The sequence below is a fragment of the Coloeus monedula genome, assembly GCF_965178545.1.
Source record: "Coloeus monedula genome assembly, chromosome: 5".
In the NCBI taxonomy this organism is placed as follows: Eukaryota; Metazoa; Chordata; class Aves; order Passeriformes; family Corvidae; genus Coloeus; species Coloeus monedula.
In genome coordinates this window covers 52,079,947-52,097,806 of record NC_138785.1, presented here as the reverse complement: position 1 = coordinate 52,097,806, position 17,860 = coordinate 52,079,947, and the positions used below count along the sequence as shown (strand labels likewise).

Below are 17,860 nucleotides of genomic sequence, written 5' to 3'. Positions count from 1 at the left end.
GAGTAAATTGACTGTATCTCAGCATACACTGTGTTGCTAAACATGTTAAAAGATCAAATTATACTGCAAAACTGCTCTATAAATATTGGCTGTACTGATGCCCTAGCTGTGTATATGAATTGTTAAATTAACCAATACTGAAGTAGCAACTTTCAGGGATAATTATCTTTGCTATTTTCTTTTTTTTTTTATTTTAAGAAATCCAGGAAAATTGTGTAAGAGCTGGAACAGAGTCAGTTCCCTGTTGATTTTGTACTGCTGCTGTATGTAGTGCTGTACAGCAGACTTTTATATAGGATAGAAAAATAGTTGTGTGTTTGAAAGAAATAGCTTTGTGTTTTTATATAGTTAGCAGGATGTGTGTATATCTCTTGTTCACAGCAAAATTTCCCACAAGTCCAGGGAGAGTTTTTCAGCAGAAGTAGGTTGTTTGAGCAGGGTAGGACTGAAGAATCATGCACTGCCCTTCCAGCCATCCAATTACACAGATAGGATAAATCTCCTTTAAATTGGTGATTATGTAGTGTGAATTGTATTAAGGTTTCCTCAAAATACAGCTCCACAAGGAATAAAGGACATGATAGCTTCTTAGACCCTCTGTCACCTAAATTATCCTGCCTGAATGACGGAGCTTTAAATGATGATATATTAGTTCCTAGCATTTCTGTTGTACAGGCAGCCTGCAGTGAGAAACCAGGTAGGTGTCTCAGTGGTCATACAGAGGCCACCTCCCTATAAATTACACCATTCTCTGACCCGTTCTACATCTCACAGTTCAGGCTAATCATTGACAGAGCTTTTACAATCACAAGCTTTTAGTGAAGCTTTGATAAAACACTCCAGCAGCTTGTGGCAAATGAAGACGGTCTGTACGGCATGGACTCCAGCAAAAGAATGGAATTTTTTCAGCATCAGTACAAGAAATCTGACTTTTAACACTGGCACTATAAACTGGCATAATGTGTGGCCAACGACTGGAGAAAATTGTTACTTTTTGGACATTAGTTTTCATAAGGATAGTTACTGGGCTTGCTGGAGAAGGAAGATCTGTGTGGAAAAAGGACTCCCACTTCAGTCCCGTGAGTGAAACACAGATGTTTTTATATGACACTTTCCCCAAAGAGTTTCTCTGGGGTGTAGGGACAGGCGCTTTCCAGGTGGAAGGCAGCTGGAGGAAGGACGGGAAAGGCTCCTCCATCTGGGACCGCTTCACCCACTCGGAGTTCAGGGATGCTGACAGCACAGGCACCTCCAGTGACAGTTACATCTTGTTGGACAAAGATTTGTCTGCTCTGGATTTTTTGGGAGTTACTTTTTACCAATTTTCAATTTCATGGTCAAGGCTTTTCCCCACTGGAGTGGTAGCAGCTCCCAATGAAAAAGGACTTCAGTATTATAACACCCTTATTGACTCTCTACTACACAGAAATATTGACCCTGTGGTTACACTCTACCACTGGGATCTGCCCTTGATGCTGCAAGAAAAATACGGGGGATGGAAAAATGAATCGATGATTGATATCTTCAATGACTATGCCACGTTTTGCTTTCAGACCTTTGGGGACCGTGTTAAGTATTGGATTACAATCCACAATCCATATTTAGTTGCTTGGCATGGGTATGGCACAGGTATTCATGCTCCAGGAGAGAGAGGGAAAATAACAACTGTCTACTCAGTAGGACACAATTTGATCAAGGTACAGTACAGTAAGATTTTACAAATTGATCTTGCACTGCTGTGGGAAGTAATGGGAGGAATTGGTCCTGTGATCAGTGTTTAAAAAGAAAAATCACCTACGGGGAAAGCACCAAGAATTAGCCTTTAGCTAAGGCAGTCTTTCTGTTAATCCTCACTTTGATCTTATTGCTCGTCACAACAGCTGACTCAGTAATTGTTTATTTTAAGGTACTTGTTCATTATTTTATTTAAATAGCTTTTACATACAAATTCTGGCTATTAAAAGCATTCTTTATTCTGTACATTTAGTTAAACAGATTTGGCCATACTGAAATGACTATTCTATTAGTTTAAAAGGAAATTAATTTGTATTTGCATACTGAATAAATTTTACTGGCCATAGAGTATGTATATGTAAGTATACATATATAGCTTAGTAAGATCATATTGCAAAATGTTTACCTCTAAACTAGTAAGGTTGGCACTTCTTGGGTTCAGAAGAAAACAAATGTCCTCTTCAGTACTTGAGAGTTTCAAATTATTTCTATGATGTACAGTATTTTTTGCATCTGCAGTGCTCAAAGTGCTTTACAGAGCAGGTCACTATCCCATCTCTGCAGCCAGTATAATTCCCCCTACTAGGACTATTCTTAACTGTCACAAAGAGAATTTTTCTACAACTTGCCATACCTTATACATGTAATTAACAAATAAATCTGAATGGGTTTGTCCTACAGAAAGAAGTATGCATGTTGGAAAAAAAAATTTGCCAGAGTAGTTAAAAATATTCTGAAACTGACAAATTCTTGTATTTGCTTCTGGCTTTGAACCTTCAGAACATAATTTTTCGAAAAAATTCACACTGCAGTCAATAGAAGTTTTACACACAGAAAAGTTGTCAGGCACCCTGAGTCACTAACTGATTTCAGACTTAGCAGAAGAATGATTTAACTATAAAGATTTGTGAAGCATCTCAAAGAGAACTGATGCTGAATCATTCTTTTTATTTTCAAGTGCTATTTTATATAATGCATGTAAAAGATACCATGTAAGTTTGCAGTATTTCTTGCCTTCATTTCTGAGTGTCACAATCAAATGTAGAGTACCAGCTACAGAGTCTCTGCATTTTCTGTAAAATCCATGTAAGCAGCACACCACACACAGGGAGCAATACTCCTCTCCAGAGAATCAATTGGATTTTCCAGGAAGCCAAGCACAGCTGGGTCTGATATACAAATTACTGACCTAATTTTCTTGGTCAATATTACTTATCTCTCAGACTTGATTTGATAGTTGCTTCTAGAGAATAAATAGACTTCTAGAGTATAAAATAAATGACTTGGATGAAAGAATTAAGGAGACTTTCAGCAGCACACAATCCTTTAACTACTATTTCATTATCCTTGGGCAGAAATTATTTTCCTCTGGTACCCTTCTTACAGCCCCATGAACATTACCTAACAAATGAGCAGTTCTCTCCTGTACCACTGTAAAATTTCTGAAGATTTTAGATTTGAGATTCATGAAAAATCTGAAATTCGTAGTAAGGTATTTGAGGAACTGGAGTTTTCTGATTGGGGTTAGAGATGGAAGGGAAACTCTTGAGGTACCAGTCGGTATGAGTCAACTCCTCTTTAGGTATCATTATTTCTTTCTCTTAATAAACTGTAATGCCAGCCAGCCATTCCACAGAAGTCACAGCTGGTCCTACGTTTCAAGCCAACTAGCCAGAATCTTTCTCAAAGATTTTTGGGCGAGTTGAAATGTTTGGCTCATTTTGCATTGTTGACAATACAGTATTAATATAATGTATCGATGCACAATCACGATTCATGTGTTGTGAAATATCTCTCCTTTGAGAATCAAGAAAAGTTATAAGATTCTCTCTCTAAAGAGATTTCACATGTGTTTTTATTTCAGGACCAGTATATACTGGTCTGTTTCTCAGACATTGCATTATGGCTACCTTTTAATTTCCCACTGCAAACCAAAAACATTATCCCAAAAATAAAAGACCAACCAAAATGTCAGGTTTTGGCAGTGTGAGGCAAAGCCTGTTAAAGCTCTTGAAAAGATTGCCATTTATGTAATCAGCTTTAGGAAGAGCCACATTCCTGTTCATGTCAAGGCTTCATTTTTGGACAGACTGTTGACAGACACGGTCCTCAATGCCACCCTGTGCACAAACCAGGTTCACCCATTAAATATACAGAGCAGGAAAAACAGGTCTGTAATGCTGAAAAGAAGCTAATCTGCCACCACACTGTTACACAGCAATTTGCTGAAAATCATTCTCAAGCCTTTTTGTAGTATCTTTGGATAAATTAAAGGAAGCTCTCGCATGAATCCTACTTTTAGTTCAATTTCCTTGTGTATTGTTGCAGTTGTGGTGTTATCAGAACTAATCACTATTTATATAAAAGAGTGCTTTTATGTGATATATCAATCATAACCTGAAGCTAAGTTAAATAGGATCACAAAAACAATATAACAAACCATAAACCTCTGCTTTTTTGGACTTTGGATTATTTTATTGTAGGAACAATTTGAAAGTTGCTAGAGATCTTTGTGTCCCTAGAAAAGGGCTGAAGAAATTTCCCTTAGTTTTAAACTATCAGTTTTATTTCTTTCAAAAGCAATACAATGTCTTACTTAATTGGCTGGCATATGGAAAAGTTCGTAGAATACCAGGTTGGAAGAGGACCTCAAGGATCATCTCCATGGATTCTAGAACTGATTAAAAAATTATCTGCTTCCATGAATGAATTCATGTAGGTAACTAGGTTGATAATGATCTCATTAAGGCTTTTCAACAAAAGTAGGGTTGGTCTGTCTTCATCCAGCCCCAGAGCTCTGTGTGTTGGCTGGCACAAGGCATTGCTGATGCTGAATCACCTGCTACCTGTGCTCCCCTCCAAGCCTTGCATCCTGTTAAGGGAATGCTCCAGACACATGTACTTAGGAGACAGCCCTGCCTTTTACATGGCCCTTGTTATTCAAGACCTATAAAGAGAGGTAGTGAATGCAGAAGCCAAGGCTGCTATGCAGGGTGCTTAGGAGCTCCACGTTGGGAAAATAATCTAGAAGAAGAATTTAAAATTTTAATTTAAAAAAAAAATTCAATTTTAAAAACATATTTGCATGTTACTTTGTATGCTGTTCATTCACAGAGGGTAATAATTGCTACTGATCATTTCAAAGGACTTCATACTACCTCTAAGGACATTATTAGGGAACCTGAACTGTGATGCCTATTAATTATAAATTGCTAAGGGGTTCACTTGGATAAATCTCTCTTCAATCGCATGGTCATTATGAGTAATAAAAGGAGCATGTAGAATCTTATACCAGATGGAGATTGGCCACCAAAAGTCTATTTCTTTTCTTCCTTAAAGGAGACTGCACTTCACAAAGGCAACATCAGAAAGCAATGGTAACACATAACTTGCTATGCAACATTTGAAAGACAGACCACAGAAAAGAAATAAACTATGAGCTTGCTCCTGAGGCAGCTGTCATACTGAGGCAGAGAAGAAAAAATGGCACACTGAAAAATTAGGTGGATTTCTTAGATTTAACAGTAAATAAATCTGACAAGAAGCAAGAAAATACAAAGCAGATGAATCATTGTGGCTGGACCTATGTGAGATGTATATCTGATATATTATTACCCTTTTCTCTATATCTAGTTATGTTCCTTCATACTTGGATTGAGGTTTGTAAATATGACAAGGGCAGACCGACCTGTCTTCTTTTCCTCCTCTGTCTTAGTACCCTCCAGGAAGTTCTGCCTTTGCTACATAATAAGCAGAAAAGGGCTTGTTTTTTTTTTTAATTTCCTGGTAAAGATTGTTCATAGTCCTTCCTATCTGGCAGAAAAGCCCAGGAGAGAAATGTCATAATAAGATCTCCCTAAAAAAATGTCTTCATTACATACTTGAAAAAAGTAATAAATTCACTTTCAAGCCTGGTGTCTCCCTATAGGTCCATTGCAGATCAGGTTCTTCTCTGAGCCCAGCTGCATTATTCCCAGCTCTTTGGTAGGTCTCACTATGACAGGATCTCTTTGTGGACACTGCTGGCGTTGGGATCTGTGAATGAGTGTTCCCCAGGAAAGTCCTATAATTCATTCTCCTTAAAGACAAATTTCTACTTCATGAATGGGGAATAGTTATTACCTCTATGTCCAACCAGACATTTCCTTCCCTTCCCCCAAAGGGGACTCCTTCCCTCAGGATGCAGAGAGATGAAACTACACCAGCACCTGTATTTCTTACAGGAGAAAGGAAACTTATCTCCATCAAGTATGGCTCTAGGGTGGACACCAGAATAATTTCTGCTTGTAAATGTCTTTATTGGAAGATTTTTCAAATAGTAGTAGCCATCAGTGATGATATAAAATTCAGCACTGATTAATATTTTTTGATGATTTGTTATTTTCAGGTTAGCTTTCTTAGATTTCTTGGTAATCATTAGGAAAAACACAATCCAAATGCAAGACAGTTAACATATAACAAATTTGATAGTAAAGCCTCAGTCCTTCCTAACACCCTCTTAGAAGTGTAGTTGCCTACACCTCAAGAGGTAGGCAATCCTGCACAAGGATTGAGTTTGCAAAAGAAAGGATTTAGTTCTACTTTAGCTCTACTGACTATGGGGCATCTTTACCACAGACCAAAAGGGCCTTGAACAGAAATACACTCTCCAAATAAGCCACACACCCCTGCCCTTCTTCTGAAGTATAACATCATCATCATCATCAGACTCTATATTCTAGCTCTTCATGGTTTAAACACCAAACAGTTGACCAAAAAGCCCAAATAATTTTATTAGCCTTTTTTCAATTCTAGTTTTCCTAAATGTTCCTGCTTTCCAGCACACTAAAGTAACTCCACATACCCCTGACATTGTTTTGTATACTCATTGCTGTTCAAAGAAAAATTTCTTGACTAAAGTATCTTGAGAATTTGAAAGTATTGCTCTTTCTATTGAAAGCTCTTTGCATATGATAAATTACAGGATCAGAATTTGAAGGAGTATGAGAATATTTCAAAAAGAGAGAATAACAATAATGTAGTCTTCAGTTTATTAAGTTGACTTTTCTAGCCTTTTTACGGGGTTAGTACTAACTGATGTAGCACTCTCTGTGACTTTCAAGTCTAGGGAATATTTTCTACATTAATACCAGGAAAATATGCTGAAATTAATGAGTCATACATATCCAGAATAAATACCCAATATTGATCCTACTTTAACTGTGTACTTAGCCTTGACATTTGTCCTTGCTCTAACAAGGAAAGTGAAAGATTAGGGATTAAACTCTAACTGGAAAAAGATTAGTCAAGATTTACTGAAAATACCCCATTTGATTATGATACAGCTTTTAAATTGATGTTTATTTCATATCTGGTCTTAAAAAACAAACTATATAAATCAGTTGATTCCATCAACAATCGTTTGCATTTAGCAAACACGTTCTATCTGAGAATGTTAAGCTTCTTTACAGATAATTAACAACTCAAAACAGAATTATAGGCAAGCAGATTATATTGTGTCTACTATGTAAACCCTTACTATAGACAGTGACATGATTTTTTCAGTAAGATTTAATCCTCAGAATTAAGAGTCATCAGTGATACATACAAATTTGTATATGAGGATTCTATCTTGACTCATATTAAATGTACTTATTTATACTTGAGGTCTACTCCTCTAGAATTATATCTGTGGCTGTATTCTCTACTCTACACATTATTTTTAATAGTAACTTTATTTTCTTCTAATCACGTCCTGAAGATGTGTATGAATACGAGTTGTACCTGACTGGCTTTTACATGTCAATATCATATTCTAATTCATTGGTTTTTGGCAAAGCCATCTTTGTCCACTTCACCTAGAAAAGTGTGATTGCTGTGATTTACCTGGTGCTATTCTCATGGTACAGGTGGCACTGTGTGTTATACAGCTGACTTCAGTGGGGGTTTTCTTGTTAAGCCAACACAGCCATATGCTTCTTGTTCAACAGTGGTGTTCATGGCCTGTGTCTGGAGAAAAAGTGTAGAAACCAGGTGAGAAATCACTAGAGGCAGAGCACAGAGTAAGCCTGGCCCAAGCAGCCACCACAGGCTGGAGTGACTTTCAGGAGAGGACAGTGAAGGCAACTGAGGAGATGGCACTGGCCACTTAAATTTTCTGACGAGGCTGGTGAGAAATCCATTTTATAATACTTTAACTGCATCCTGCAATCTGCCTCATGAGTCCATTTTTGCTGGCTTCCCTCTTCAGCTACAGAACCTGTATTTCAAAGGTTAGTGTCACTTTATCAGTATTTTCAAAGACAGACCTTGAACAAATGTTACGAGCATGACCTTAGAAACCATAAACAACTGATACAAAAAATTTCACAAACTGTAATTCTTTGGTACTCCCTAGCTTAAACAATTATCTACCTGACATCAGGCATTTTGTGTTTTTTTTTTTAAACTGTCAAGGCTGTGTGTTTCTAGATAAATTATCTGAAATTATTGTCAGAGGTAAGCAATGCTGTTTGGTTTAGTAATGATGGCAGTCTAACTCAGCACTCAGTGTTTCACAATGCTTCTAATGTTTTTTCTGGGTGCAAACTATTATTTTCTTTCCAGCTTAAGAGTATAAAGCCACACTTTAGGCATAAGGTAAACCCTGAGTTACTTGACAACTCTTCAGCTGTGAGAGGTCAGTTCCCCTCCCCTGTGTCAGATCACCTGATATGATTCACGCTGCCATCCAGAGTCACCCTTGTCTGACCTACCTGTCCTGTTTTCCTATAGGACTTTGATAATGCTAGTGGTTCCTCAGTCTCCCACGTATTTCTGGTGTAAATTTTGTCTGCTGGATGCCCTTATTTAAGTAATTAATAATGTGACATTTGAAGCTAATTGTGATGTGTGATAATGTTATGCTTTCTAAAACTTGATGATAATCAGAAAAGTGGTATTTAGATGTGATACAGTGTTATGGCCATTTCAAAGAAGAAATGAACTAAAATCCTGAACAAAATTCTCACTCAGAAATGTGAAAGTTGACATTTGGGTTTAAAATTCACATCTGGGTCCTTTGTCCAAGTTTTTACATTTAGGGATTGTGCAAATATCAGAACTTGAACACTGGGTCAAATGACCAGGCCAAAATAAAGCAACTAAATCCCAAGAGGGATGGGGTGGATGTGGTTTGATCAGAGTAAGTCCAGGTAACGCCCGGAGCACAGAGCAGTTAGTAGCACAAAGTCAGTGCTCACAAATGAAATATCATATGAGATACATAATTTATGAAATAATTGTGAAGATGGTTTAAGATTTTAACCATATCAGGAATCACTGTTTGACAGAGAAAGACTCAGATGGGACTAAGTCACAGAGTTCAAACCCCACCATTAGAGCTGTTTAGTTCCAAAATGTCAGTGTAACAGCTATTCACATCCCTGCTGGGACCTCTCCTGAAATCAAGATGTATGTTACAAGGCCTAACGTGTCATAGGAACAGCACATGAGTTACTGAGAATTGCCCTCATCCCAAGGAACCTTGCAGGGTAACAGTGATTGCCCATTAAACTATGCAGGGTAATTCATGTGCCTTAACTGATATTTCCATATAAGCCTGCAGTGAATCAGATGGAGCTCCCTGCCTCTCTAGCTGCCAACTCACAAAGACACTTATTAGAGTTACAATTTAATGCTATTCTTCTCTCATCAGGCTCATGCAAAAGTCTGGCATAACTACAAAGAACACTTTCAGCCCTATCAGAAGGGGATGATATCCATAGTATTGGGATCCCACTGGATCAAACCTAACAAATCGGAAGACGAGTCGGACATTTCTAAGTGTCAGAAGTCTATGGAGAGAGTACTTGGATGGTTTGCCAAACCTATCCATGGGGATGGGGATTATCCAGAAGAACTGAAAAATGAATACTTGTTTCTGCCACACTTTACCGAAGATGAAAAAAACTACATTAAGGGTACAGCTGACTTCTTTGCCTTTTCCTTTGGTCCTAGTAACTTTAAACCTCCAAACACTCTACCAAAAATGGGACAAAATTTGTCACTCAATTTGAGGGAAGTACTGAACTGGATTAAACTGGAATACAACAGTCCTCGAATCTTGATTGCAGAGAATGGCTGGTTCACTGACAGCCATGTGAAAACAGATGACACCACAGCCATCTACATGATGAAAAACTTCATTAATAAGGTTTTACAAGGTTTGTACAGAAATTAGTTGTTGGATTTTCAGAGAGCACTTTTGATCATTTGATATTTAGCTCTGTAATAATTTAATCTTTTTTTATAAGTGATAATGGCAACAAAGTTAATCATTAATTATTTATACTGCATGAGTACATGGATCAGGATCTACTGGTGCTAGGTGTACAAACAGAAGAAACCCATAGCCCCTGTCCCAGAAAGCTAAAGTCCAACATCTGCATTGGGTTAGGGTTAGGGTTTCCATACTGAAACTATTACTCCTGCAGGACTCCAAGACTCCACCTGTAGTAGATAAAGAAAAGCCTTCAGATCTTCTTCTGTGGATGACACCTCTGGTGACACAGGGAGCTTAGTTAATTCCTGACCTTTCCTACCTTCAGCCCCTTGTTCCTGCCCTGAACCTTCCCCTTGTTTTTCAGGAGGCTTTTCTCATCCTCACTCTAACCCTCAGTCAGGATCCTGACTTGTTTCTGCCCTCTCCTTTCACTGTCCCTGCAGACAATGCTAAAAACATACTCTCACTCTGATCCACCAGATCTCTACCTATCACGTGCCTAACTTTTAATTTTCTTTACCACAAAGTATACATAAAATAGCACTTTTTTCCCCTACCCATTTAAATGGCCACAAATGCTCAGCATGCACCATCTCAAGTACACAGCATCTTTTGCTCTGACAATTAAACTTACCCCCGTCTATTCAGTATGCTTCTAGAAGCAAAAATGTTCTCAGTTGTCACTTACTCTGTCCCTAGATATCTTTTCCCATTTGTTTAACCTTCCTCATTGCAGACATCAAGTACTCATCTTTACTTGTAAGGCCATTCTGGCTTATCTCTTTATCCTCTACATCATTCTCTGCCTCTGCATTTTGCAATGGATATTTTCAGATTTTTTTTGTACTTTCTCCCATGGTTTCCCTAATATTTAGAAGTTGCTTTCTTTGAAAATACATGCCATTGTATTTCTTTGTTACATTTCCTCATCTCCTTTCCAGTATTCTGGCCTTGTCTATCAGCTTCTCATATACTCACATTGCAAGCTCTTGGGCTTTCTGATTTCATCTGGCAACTAGGAAAACATCCAGCTGGACTATGCCCATGCTGCTGGGTACCTTGTTACTCTGCTGCATGAATACATGCACTGTGCAAAACTGCTTTCTGCTCAACTCACAGCCTGCTGTGACTAGGGCAAGTTCAGTGGAAATACAAAATTATGCAAAATGAAATGTCCTGGGAAAATGAGGCAAAATTATATTAGGAAAGAATAAACCAGAAAACTTCATCTTTATTCCTTGGCTTACTGGTGTGGTGGACTACAGGTAAAATATGACTTGTCCACCTGTCTGTGTCAAAATCCTCAGCAACTCTACCTTGGGTATTCCAGCCCTTATAAGGTTAATGTGAGGAGTTATCCCATGTTATTTCCTAGCTCAAAGCTGGCGACAGGCAATGAACATGACTGACCATGGAATTTGGACTTCTCTTCCAGGCTGCCAGCTGGCATGTGCCTACGTGGGTAAAAACCATCGTGGTTAGTTGGTGTCTGCTGAGAAGCACATTGCAGGTTCTGCTGTGCTTCCTGAAGAATCAGGTTCCACATCTGGGAAAGCAGTTGTGTTGTCATCTTTCTCATATATTATATGTAAAAATCATATCTAGACTCCTTTGCAAGAGGGACATTAAGATTGCTGGAAGAAATCAGCATGCACTGCACCCATTCTGTAACTAAATGTCTCTGGGTTGGTCATCCCAACTTCTCTAAACTCATAAACAGTCCCACGCCAACAAAATTTTTCAATTTACAAGGTGAACAGACATTCCCAAATGTTTAAGCTTGCAGGCATCTTTCAAATAAATGTAGAAAGTTTTAGCTTCATGACAAAGTCACAGACCAGATCAACTGTTGCTCCCTTTATTTTTACTCATGATTCTCTAATTTTACTGGTATATATTACTGGGAAATTGTCAAATGCAACTTCAGGCCTGGATGTGGTGTAATATTTCTTGTTTGCTCAGAGCAGAAATAAAGCATCTTACAGTAATTTAATTTCTTAAGGAATTAGTGACTTTTTTTTAGTAAATAAAGATTAAGATATGTATATCAGTTTTGCAATGAATTACAGTGGGTCAATAACCCTATGAATGTTGAGAAGACACTCAAGAGTTTCAAAGTAAATAGCCCTTTCTTACAAATACCCCTTATATATGTTAGAGTACTAAATACAAGACTCATGGATGTTACCTTCTCTTATGCAGCTATTAAATACGACAACATAGATGTGTTTGGTTACACAGCCTGGTCCCTCCTCGATGGCTTTGAATGGCAACATGCTTACAACATCAGGCGTGGATTATTTTATGTAGATTTCAAAAGCAAAAAAAAGGAAAGGATTCCCAAGTCATCTGCACTTTATTATAAACAAATCATACAAGAAAATGGCTTCTTCCCAAAGGATTCTACCCCAAACTTGCAAGCTCAGTTCTCCTGTGATTTCTCCTGGGGTATCACCGAGTCTGTTCTCAAGGTAAGTGTAACATATTAAGAGGATCACTGGAAACAGCATAATCAGTGACTTCAACTTTGTGAACAAATGACTGTGTATGGCACCTCACATTCAAGAATTCCAATGCACACTGCCAACAGAAGTTAAGCCATAACTGCATTGGTTCAATTTCATGTGTTTCCAGGTTTTCAGGTGAGCTGGTCACAGAGTGCTGGGTACTGCTGCAGCAGCAGACCCTGCTGCAGGAGCCCTTCCAGGCCTGGCCCTCCCTCACCTTCCCTCTGCTTGCGTCTCCACGTGGCAGATCAGATGAGGAAATTTCAGACCAAGAAATTGATCCAACTAATTGTTACTGGGTTATTTTTCAACCAGCGGTTTCCAAATCCAGTTTGCAGTGTGGCCATAGGGATGCTTGTGATGGCCTGATGGAGAGGGTGACAAAGGGCAGGGACGAGGTGGTTACACTGGTGGCAGAAGAGCTACCTGCAGGCTCCAGGTCTTGTCTAAAGCAGACACACATTCCTGGGTTAGGCCTGGCTCTAAGTGCCGCTTAGACAAGTGGGTAAGAAACCATTCTTTAAAAAGACACATAGCACAGCTAACGAAAACCAACCTTGAGGTTTTACCATCTGAGCTCACATTAGAAAACAGATCATACCACCTTTTGTCCAAACTGGTTCCTACAGGACCTATTTATACCTTATTTTGCTTCTATTTCTGCTTTACACTTAGTAAATAAGCTAAATGTTTGTATGGCCAGTGTTGGGATACCCTTTTTGTCATCGCACACAGTCCCACAACAAATACCAGCCTCAAAAAATAACAACAAAACCCCGTAATTTAGCCTATTCACAGACAACCATAGGAAAAAAAAGGCTTCTATATATCTTGTTAATATACAGCACAAAAAAGTACATTTTCTTTAAAAAAAAGTAATTAAATATTTTTAACTTTACTATATTGTACTTTGAAACCTACAAAAAGCATTTAGAAATTGGAATATGAAAAAAATTCATGTGCTACTCAGAACCTTTTAAACTAGTAGGAGATATAAAAGATATAACTAAATGCTACAAGCTGTTTGTATCAGATTACTGTGTCTTAGTTTCACAAGGTTGATCTCAGCAGCAGTGCCAAAATAACCAATGCCTGCCTTGTATAGCCCCTGGTGCTTGTTCTCACCACCAGCTCTCCTGGAAGCTGCCCGAGAGTGCTGTGTGCATGACCAGAGTGAACTCATCAGGGAGAGCTATCTGTGTGAAAACATATGTCATGTAAGCTGGTGGCAGGGCAAATGCTCCTGTGTAATCAAACAGAAAAAAGTGCAATTTTAATGTTTTCCATAAGGAAAGGAACAGAATGATAAGATAACCACTAGCACAAAGCCCATATAGGTGAGTTGGTTATCCTCTTCCCCCTGGAGCATCTAAGCAGGGCCTTCTGACATCCAGCACAAATCCTACAGCTAAGCACAGGCAGAAATGCAGACTACAAGCAGGTACTGCGTTCATTTAATTAAAACCCATTGTAACATATTTTTATTTTCACAGGCAGAATCAGTGGCTTCCTCACCACAGTTCTGCGATTCCAGCTTGTACCTCTGGAATGTCACAGGAGATGGGCTTCTGCACAGAGTTGAAGGGGTAAAACTAAAAACCCGACCAGCACAGTGCACAGATTTTGTCAGTATTAAAAAGCAACTGGACCTCCTGGAAAAAATGAAAGTCACCCATTACAGATTTGCACTTGACTGGTCACTAATTTTACCCAATGGAGATTTGTCAGTGGTCAACAGGCAAGTTCTTAGGTATTACAGATGTGTGATTAGTGAAGCACTGAAACTCAATGTTCAATCCATGGTCACCTTGTATTATCCAACTCATGCCTACCTGGGCCTGCCGGGTCCTTTGCTGCAGACAGGAGGATGGTTGAACCAATCCACTGCCTACGCTTTTCAAGACTACGCAGCTTTATGTTTTAGGGAACTCGGCGATTTGGTTAAACTTTGGATTACAATAAATGAGCCTAACCAGCTAAGCAATGTGTACAACAGGAGCAGCAATGACACCTATCGGGCAGCACACAATTTATTAATAGCACATGCCATGGCCTGGAGAATATATGATGAGCAGTACAGGTCCTCTCAGTATGGCAAAGTGTCCTTGTCCCTGCATTCAGACTGGGCTGAGCCTGCCAACCCCTTCTTTGAATCTCATTCAAAAGCTGCCAGCAGGTTTCTTCAGTTTGAAATAGGCTGGTTTGCCAATCCCATATTTAAGACTGGAGACTATCCAGCTACTATGAGGGAATACATCAGCTTTAAGAACAGAAAAGGCCTCTCATATACTTTGTTGCCATCTTTCACAAGTGAGGAAAAGCAGCTTGTCAAAGGTGCAGCTGACTTTTATGCACTGAATCATTTCACCACCAGATTTGTGATTCATAAACCTCAGAACGGAAGCCAGTATGAATTTGATCGTGACATTCAATTTCTGCAGGATATCACCTGCCTGAGCTCCCCTTCTCGTTTGGCAGTGGTGCCTTGGGGAATGCGCAAAGTTCTCAGGTGGATTAAAAAAACTTACGGTGACGTGGACATTTACATCACAGCAAATGGAATAGATGACCAGTCCTTAGACAATGATGAACTTCGAAATTATTACTTGGGCAAATATGTACAAGAGGTTTTAAAAGGTGAGTACATGACAGATTCAAGTTCCCCAGAGCCATTTCCTTGGCTCAGACCCAGGCACTGTCAAGTCTTGCCCTGCACAGAGCAAGCAGTCCTGGTTAAGATGCAGGAGCCAGCTGCACTAAGCCCCCTGAGGGGCCCGACTCTGCAGTCACACTCAGGGAAGCTATGGCACAAAGCAATGGCATCAAGTGCCTTGCACAAAACACAGCTACAGCTGCCTCCAGTTTAAACCATGTGAGAAGCTCTCTGGGCATGCACATACAGCAGAGTAGTTACTCAGAAGTTATTAGGAGATGGCATTTCAGCCCAACAACTCCCGAGACAATCAAAATTTCTACTCTCCAAAGAGCCTCCAAGGAGGCAAGAGCCTCCTTGCTTGCCGTACTAGTCATTGGACAGGAAAGTGCAAGCAAGTCCACAGAGATCTGGAGGGACATACAGAAGAAATACAGCAGGGCACCAGCGGCACCAGCTGCTACTGAAGGGAGAATCCAACCCAAGTTCTTGTTCCACTACTTGTTTTCTCCTGTGCACATATGGAAATCCAGTTCTTCAAAGAAAAACGAGTAAGAGTTATGGTGCTATAGAGGTATTCAAGGCAATCATCTTCAGCAATAGCTTATTGTATGAGAAATGCTACTGGGACCTCACCCCTCCCCTCCCTCTTCCTGCAACCAATCATTAAAGCAAAGCAGTGAGATGCAGGCTACCAGCAAGGCCTGGGTACCTGAACCATTCAGGCAAAGTGAGATGTGCAATACATCCCTGTGCTCACTATTCCCTACTGGTGAGCACTAGAGATCCTGATCAGGACATGGCGTGTTTAAAAGCTTTTCTGAGGCAACTGACATCAAACAGTCTAAGTATCCTGATTTCTCCTCTCTAGGAGCGAATAAAAAGACAAATCTCACTCATGGCTAAGCATGGCTTCAGATTACTTTTAGACACCAAGAAACAAACTGTTCTTTCTCCAGTGCTTAGCTTTCTCAGTTACTACAGGACTAATGAGCATTTGCTGATTTGTTTTCCATGCTAATTTCATACTGCAAACAACAGAACAATACATTATTAAAGGAAGTAAGTTATTAAATGAAAGGGTTGTTTAAAGGGCACTTCCCTACAGTATTCCCGTTAATTTTCTGAGAACATGACACTTTACAGTACTCCCCCAATTTACATGTTCTTAATCTGGCTCACATTCCCAACTATGCTCACTGCTTGCACATGACTTTAAGGCATGCTATTTTTAAGTATTTTCACCCAGCACTTGGGTGCAGCAGTGAAACAGAGCCATGCACGCTGCAGGGATGAGCAGCTGAGTTTGGAGCAAGGCAGGAATTCTTGGAAAGCTGCTCTCATGGTACCAATGGGTAGCTGCTCCCCCTGAGCAGCTCATTGCAGCTGGGTTCAGTTAAGAGCAGCATCTGGCTTCTCCCAGGGAAACAAACTCCCAGCTCCAACCCTGTCCAAATCCAGCTTTCATGGGGTAGGTCCAAAAGTTCCCAAATCACGTTACTTTTAAAACAGTAAGGCACTGTTCCCACTTAATTGAGACAACTGAGTATTAGAAACAGTAAATATTTTATGATGCAATTACACTTTTTAAATTGATAACAACTTGAAATCTGAACTCCTTACCAGAAAGTCTGCAGGTTTTACTTAACATACACGTTTTTGTTTACACTTTGTTTCTTTTCTTTCTCAGCCTACTACATTGACAAAGTCAAGATTAAAGGCTACTATGCATTTAAGATGACTGAAGAAAAATCTAAGCCCAGATTTGGATTCTTCACTTCAGATTCAAAAGGAAAGCCTTCAATAAAATTTTACAATAGCCTGATAAGCAACAATGGCTTTCCTGCTGACTACTCAGTCTGTGGCCCCTCTGGCCACGAAAAGCAGTGTAGTTTCTGCTTGTTCATTTCTCAGAAGAAGCCGTTAATATTCTTTGCCTGCTGCATCTTCTGTACCCTCATCTTGCTTTTAGCTATTATTTTTTTTCACAAAAGAAAAAGAAGGAAACGTTTTAAGGCAAAAAGCATCAAGTGCATCTGTGTCTCATTTTAAATGGGGTCACAAGCCCACTTTCAGTGAGGTCCATCACTGCATTCTACAGTGGACAATGCCACTCAGACAACTGTGGAAAAGCACTGAGTCACTCCAGTCACACACACCAAGCAAGCATTTCATTCAAAAACAAAGTAATCACATTCACAGGAAGAAGAGCTATAACACTTGTTTCTGGTGAAATTACTTTTATCCACCTACTGTACATGGAAGACAACTTAATCTATTAAAAAAAAAAATATACTCTCCTGTGCCTTGGAATAACCTTTCAAACAGCTTAACTTGTAAAGAGCATCTTTTGAGAAGTGATACACACTTTTGTATGAATAAAAGTGTCTTGTGATGTATATTCAGGTTATGAGTGTTGTTGAGCATGAAACTGCATCTGTTAGGGTTTATAAAATGTAATTAAATCCCACAAACCTTCAGCTAAGTACACCAGGAATGAAATGTGCCAGGCCAGCTTCTGAAGATACCCCTAAGAACAAATCCAAGTTAACTCCATTACTGACCAACAGACATCCCTTATGTATTGGGTGAAGTAGTTTTAAGCAAATTAACTGGAGACAAAATCATATACAATCACTATTTTTCATCTCCAAAATGGGGTAGCCATAAAAATTACTAGCAGAGAACATCTAAATAAATAGTTAACTATTAATCCACTCAAGA

The 17,860-nt window shown here is 39.2% G+C and overlaps 1 protein-coding gene across 1 annotated transcript; it reads left to right on the top strand.

Moving 5' to 3' along the window:
- Positions 1-959: 959 nt before the first annotated feature.
- KLB (klotho beta) lies at positions 960-17,188 on the top strand (the record flags this gene model as incomplete). The annotated part of the gene is made up of 5 exons (XM_082282655.1): positions 960-1,697; positions 9,410-9,917; positions 12,179-12,447; positions 13,977-15,120; positions 16,827-17,188. 5 exons carry the CDS (start codon positions 960-962, stop codon positions 17,186-17,188), a joined length of 3,021 nt encoding a protein of 1,006 aa, XP_082138781.1.
- Between the last annotated feature and the right edge of the window lie 672 nt (positions 17,189-17,860).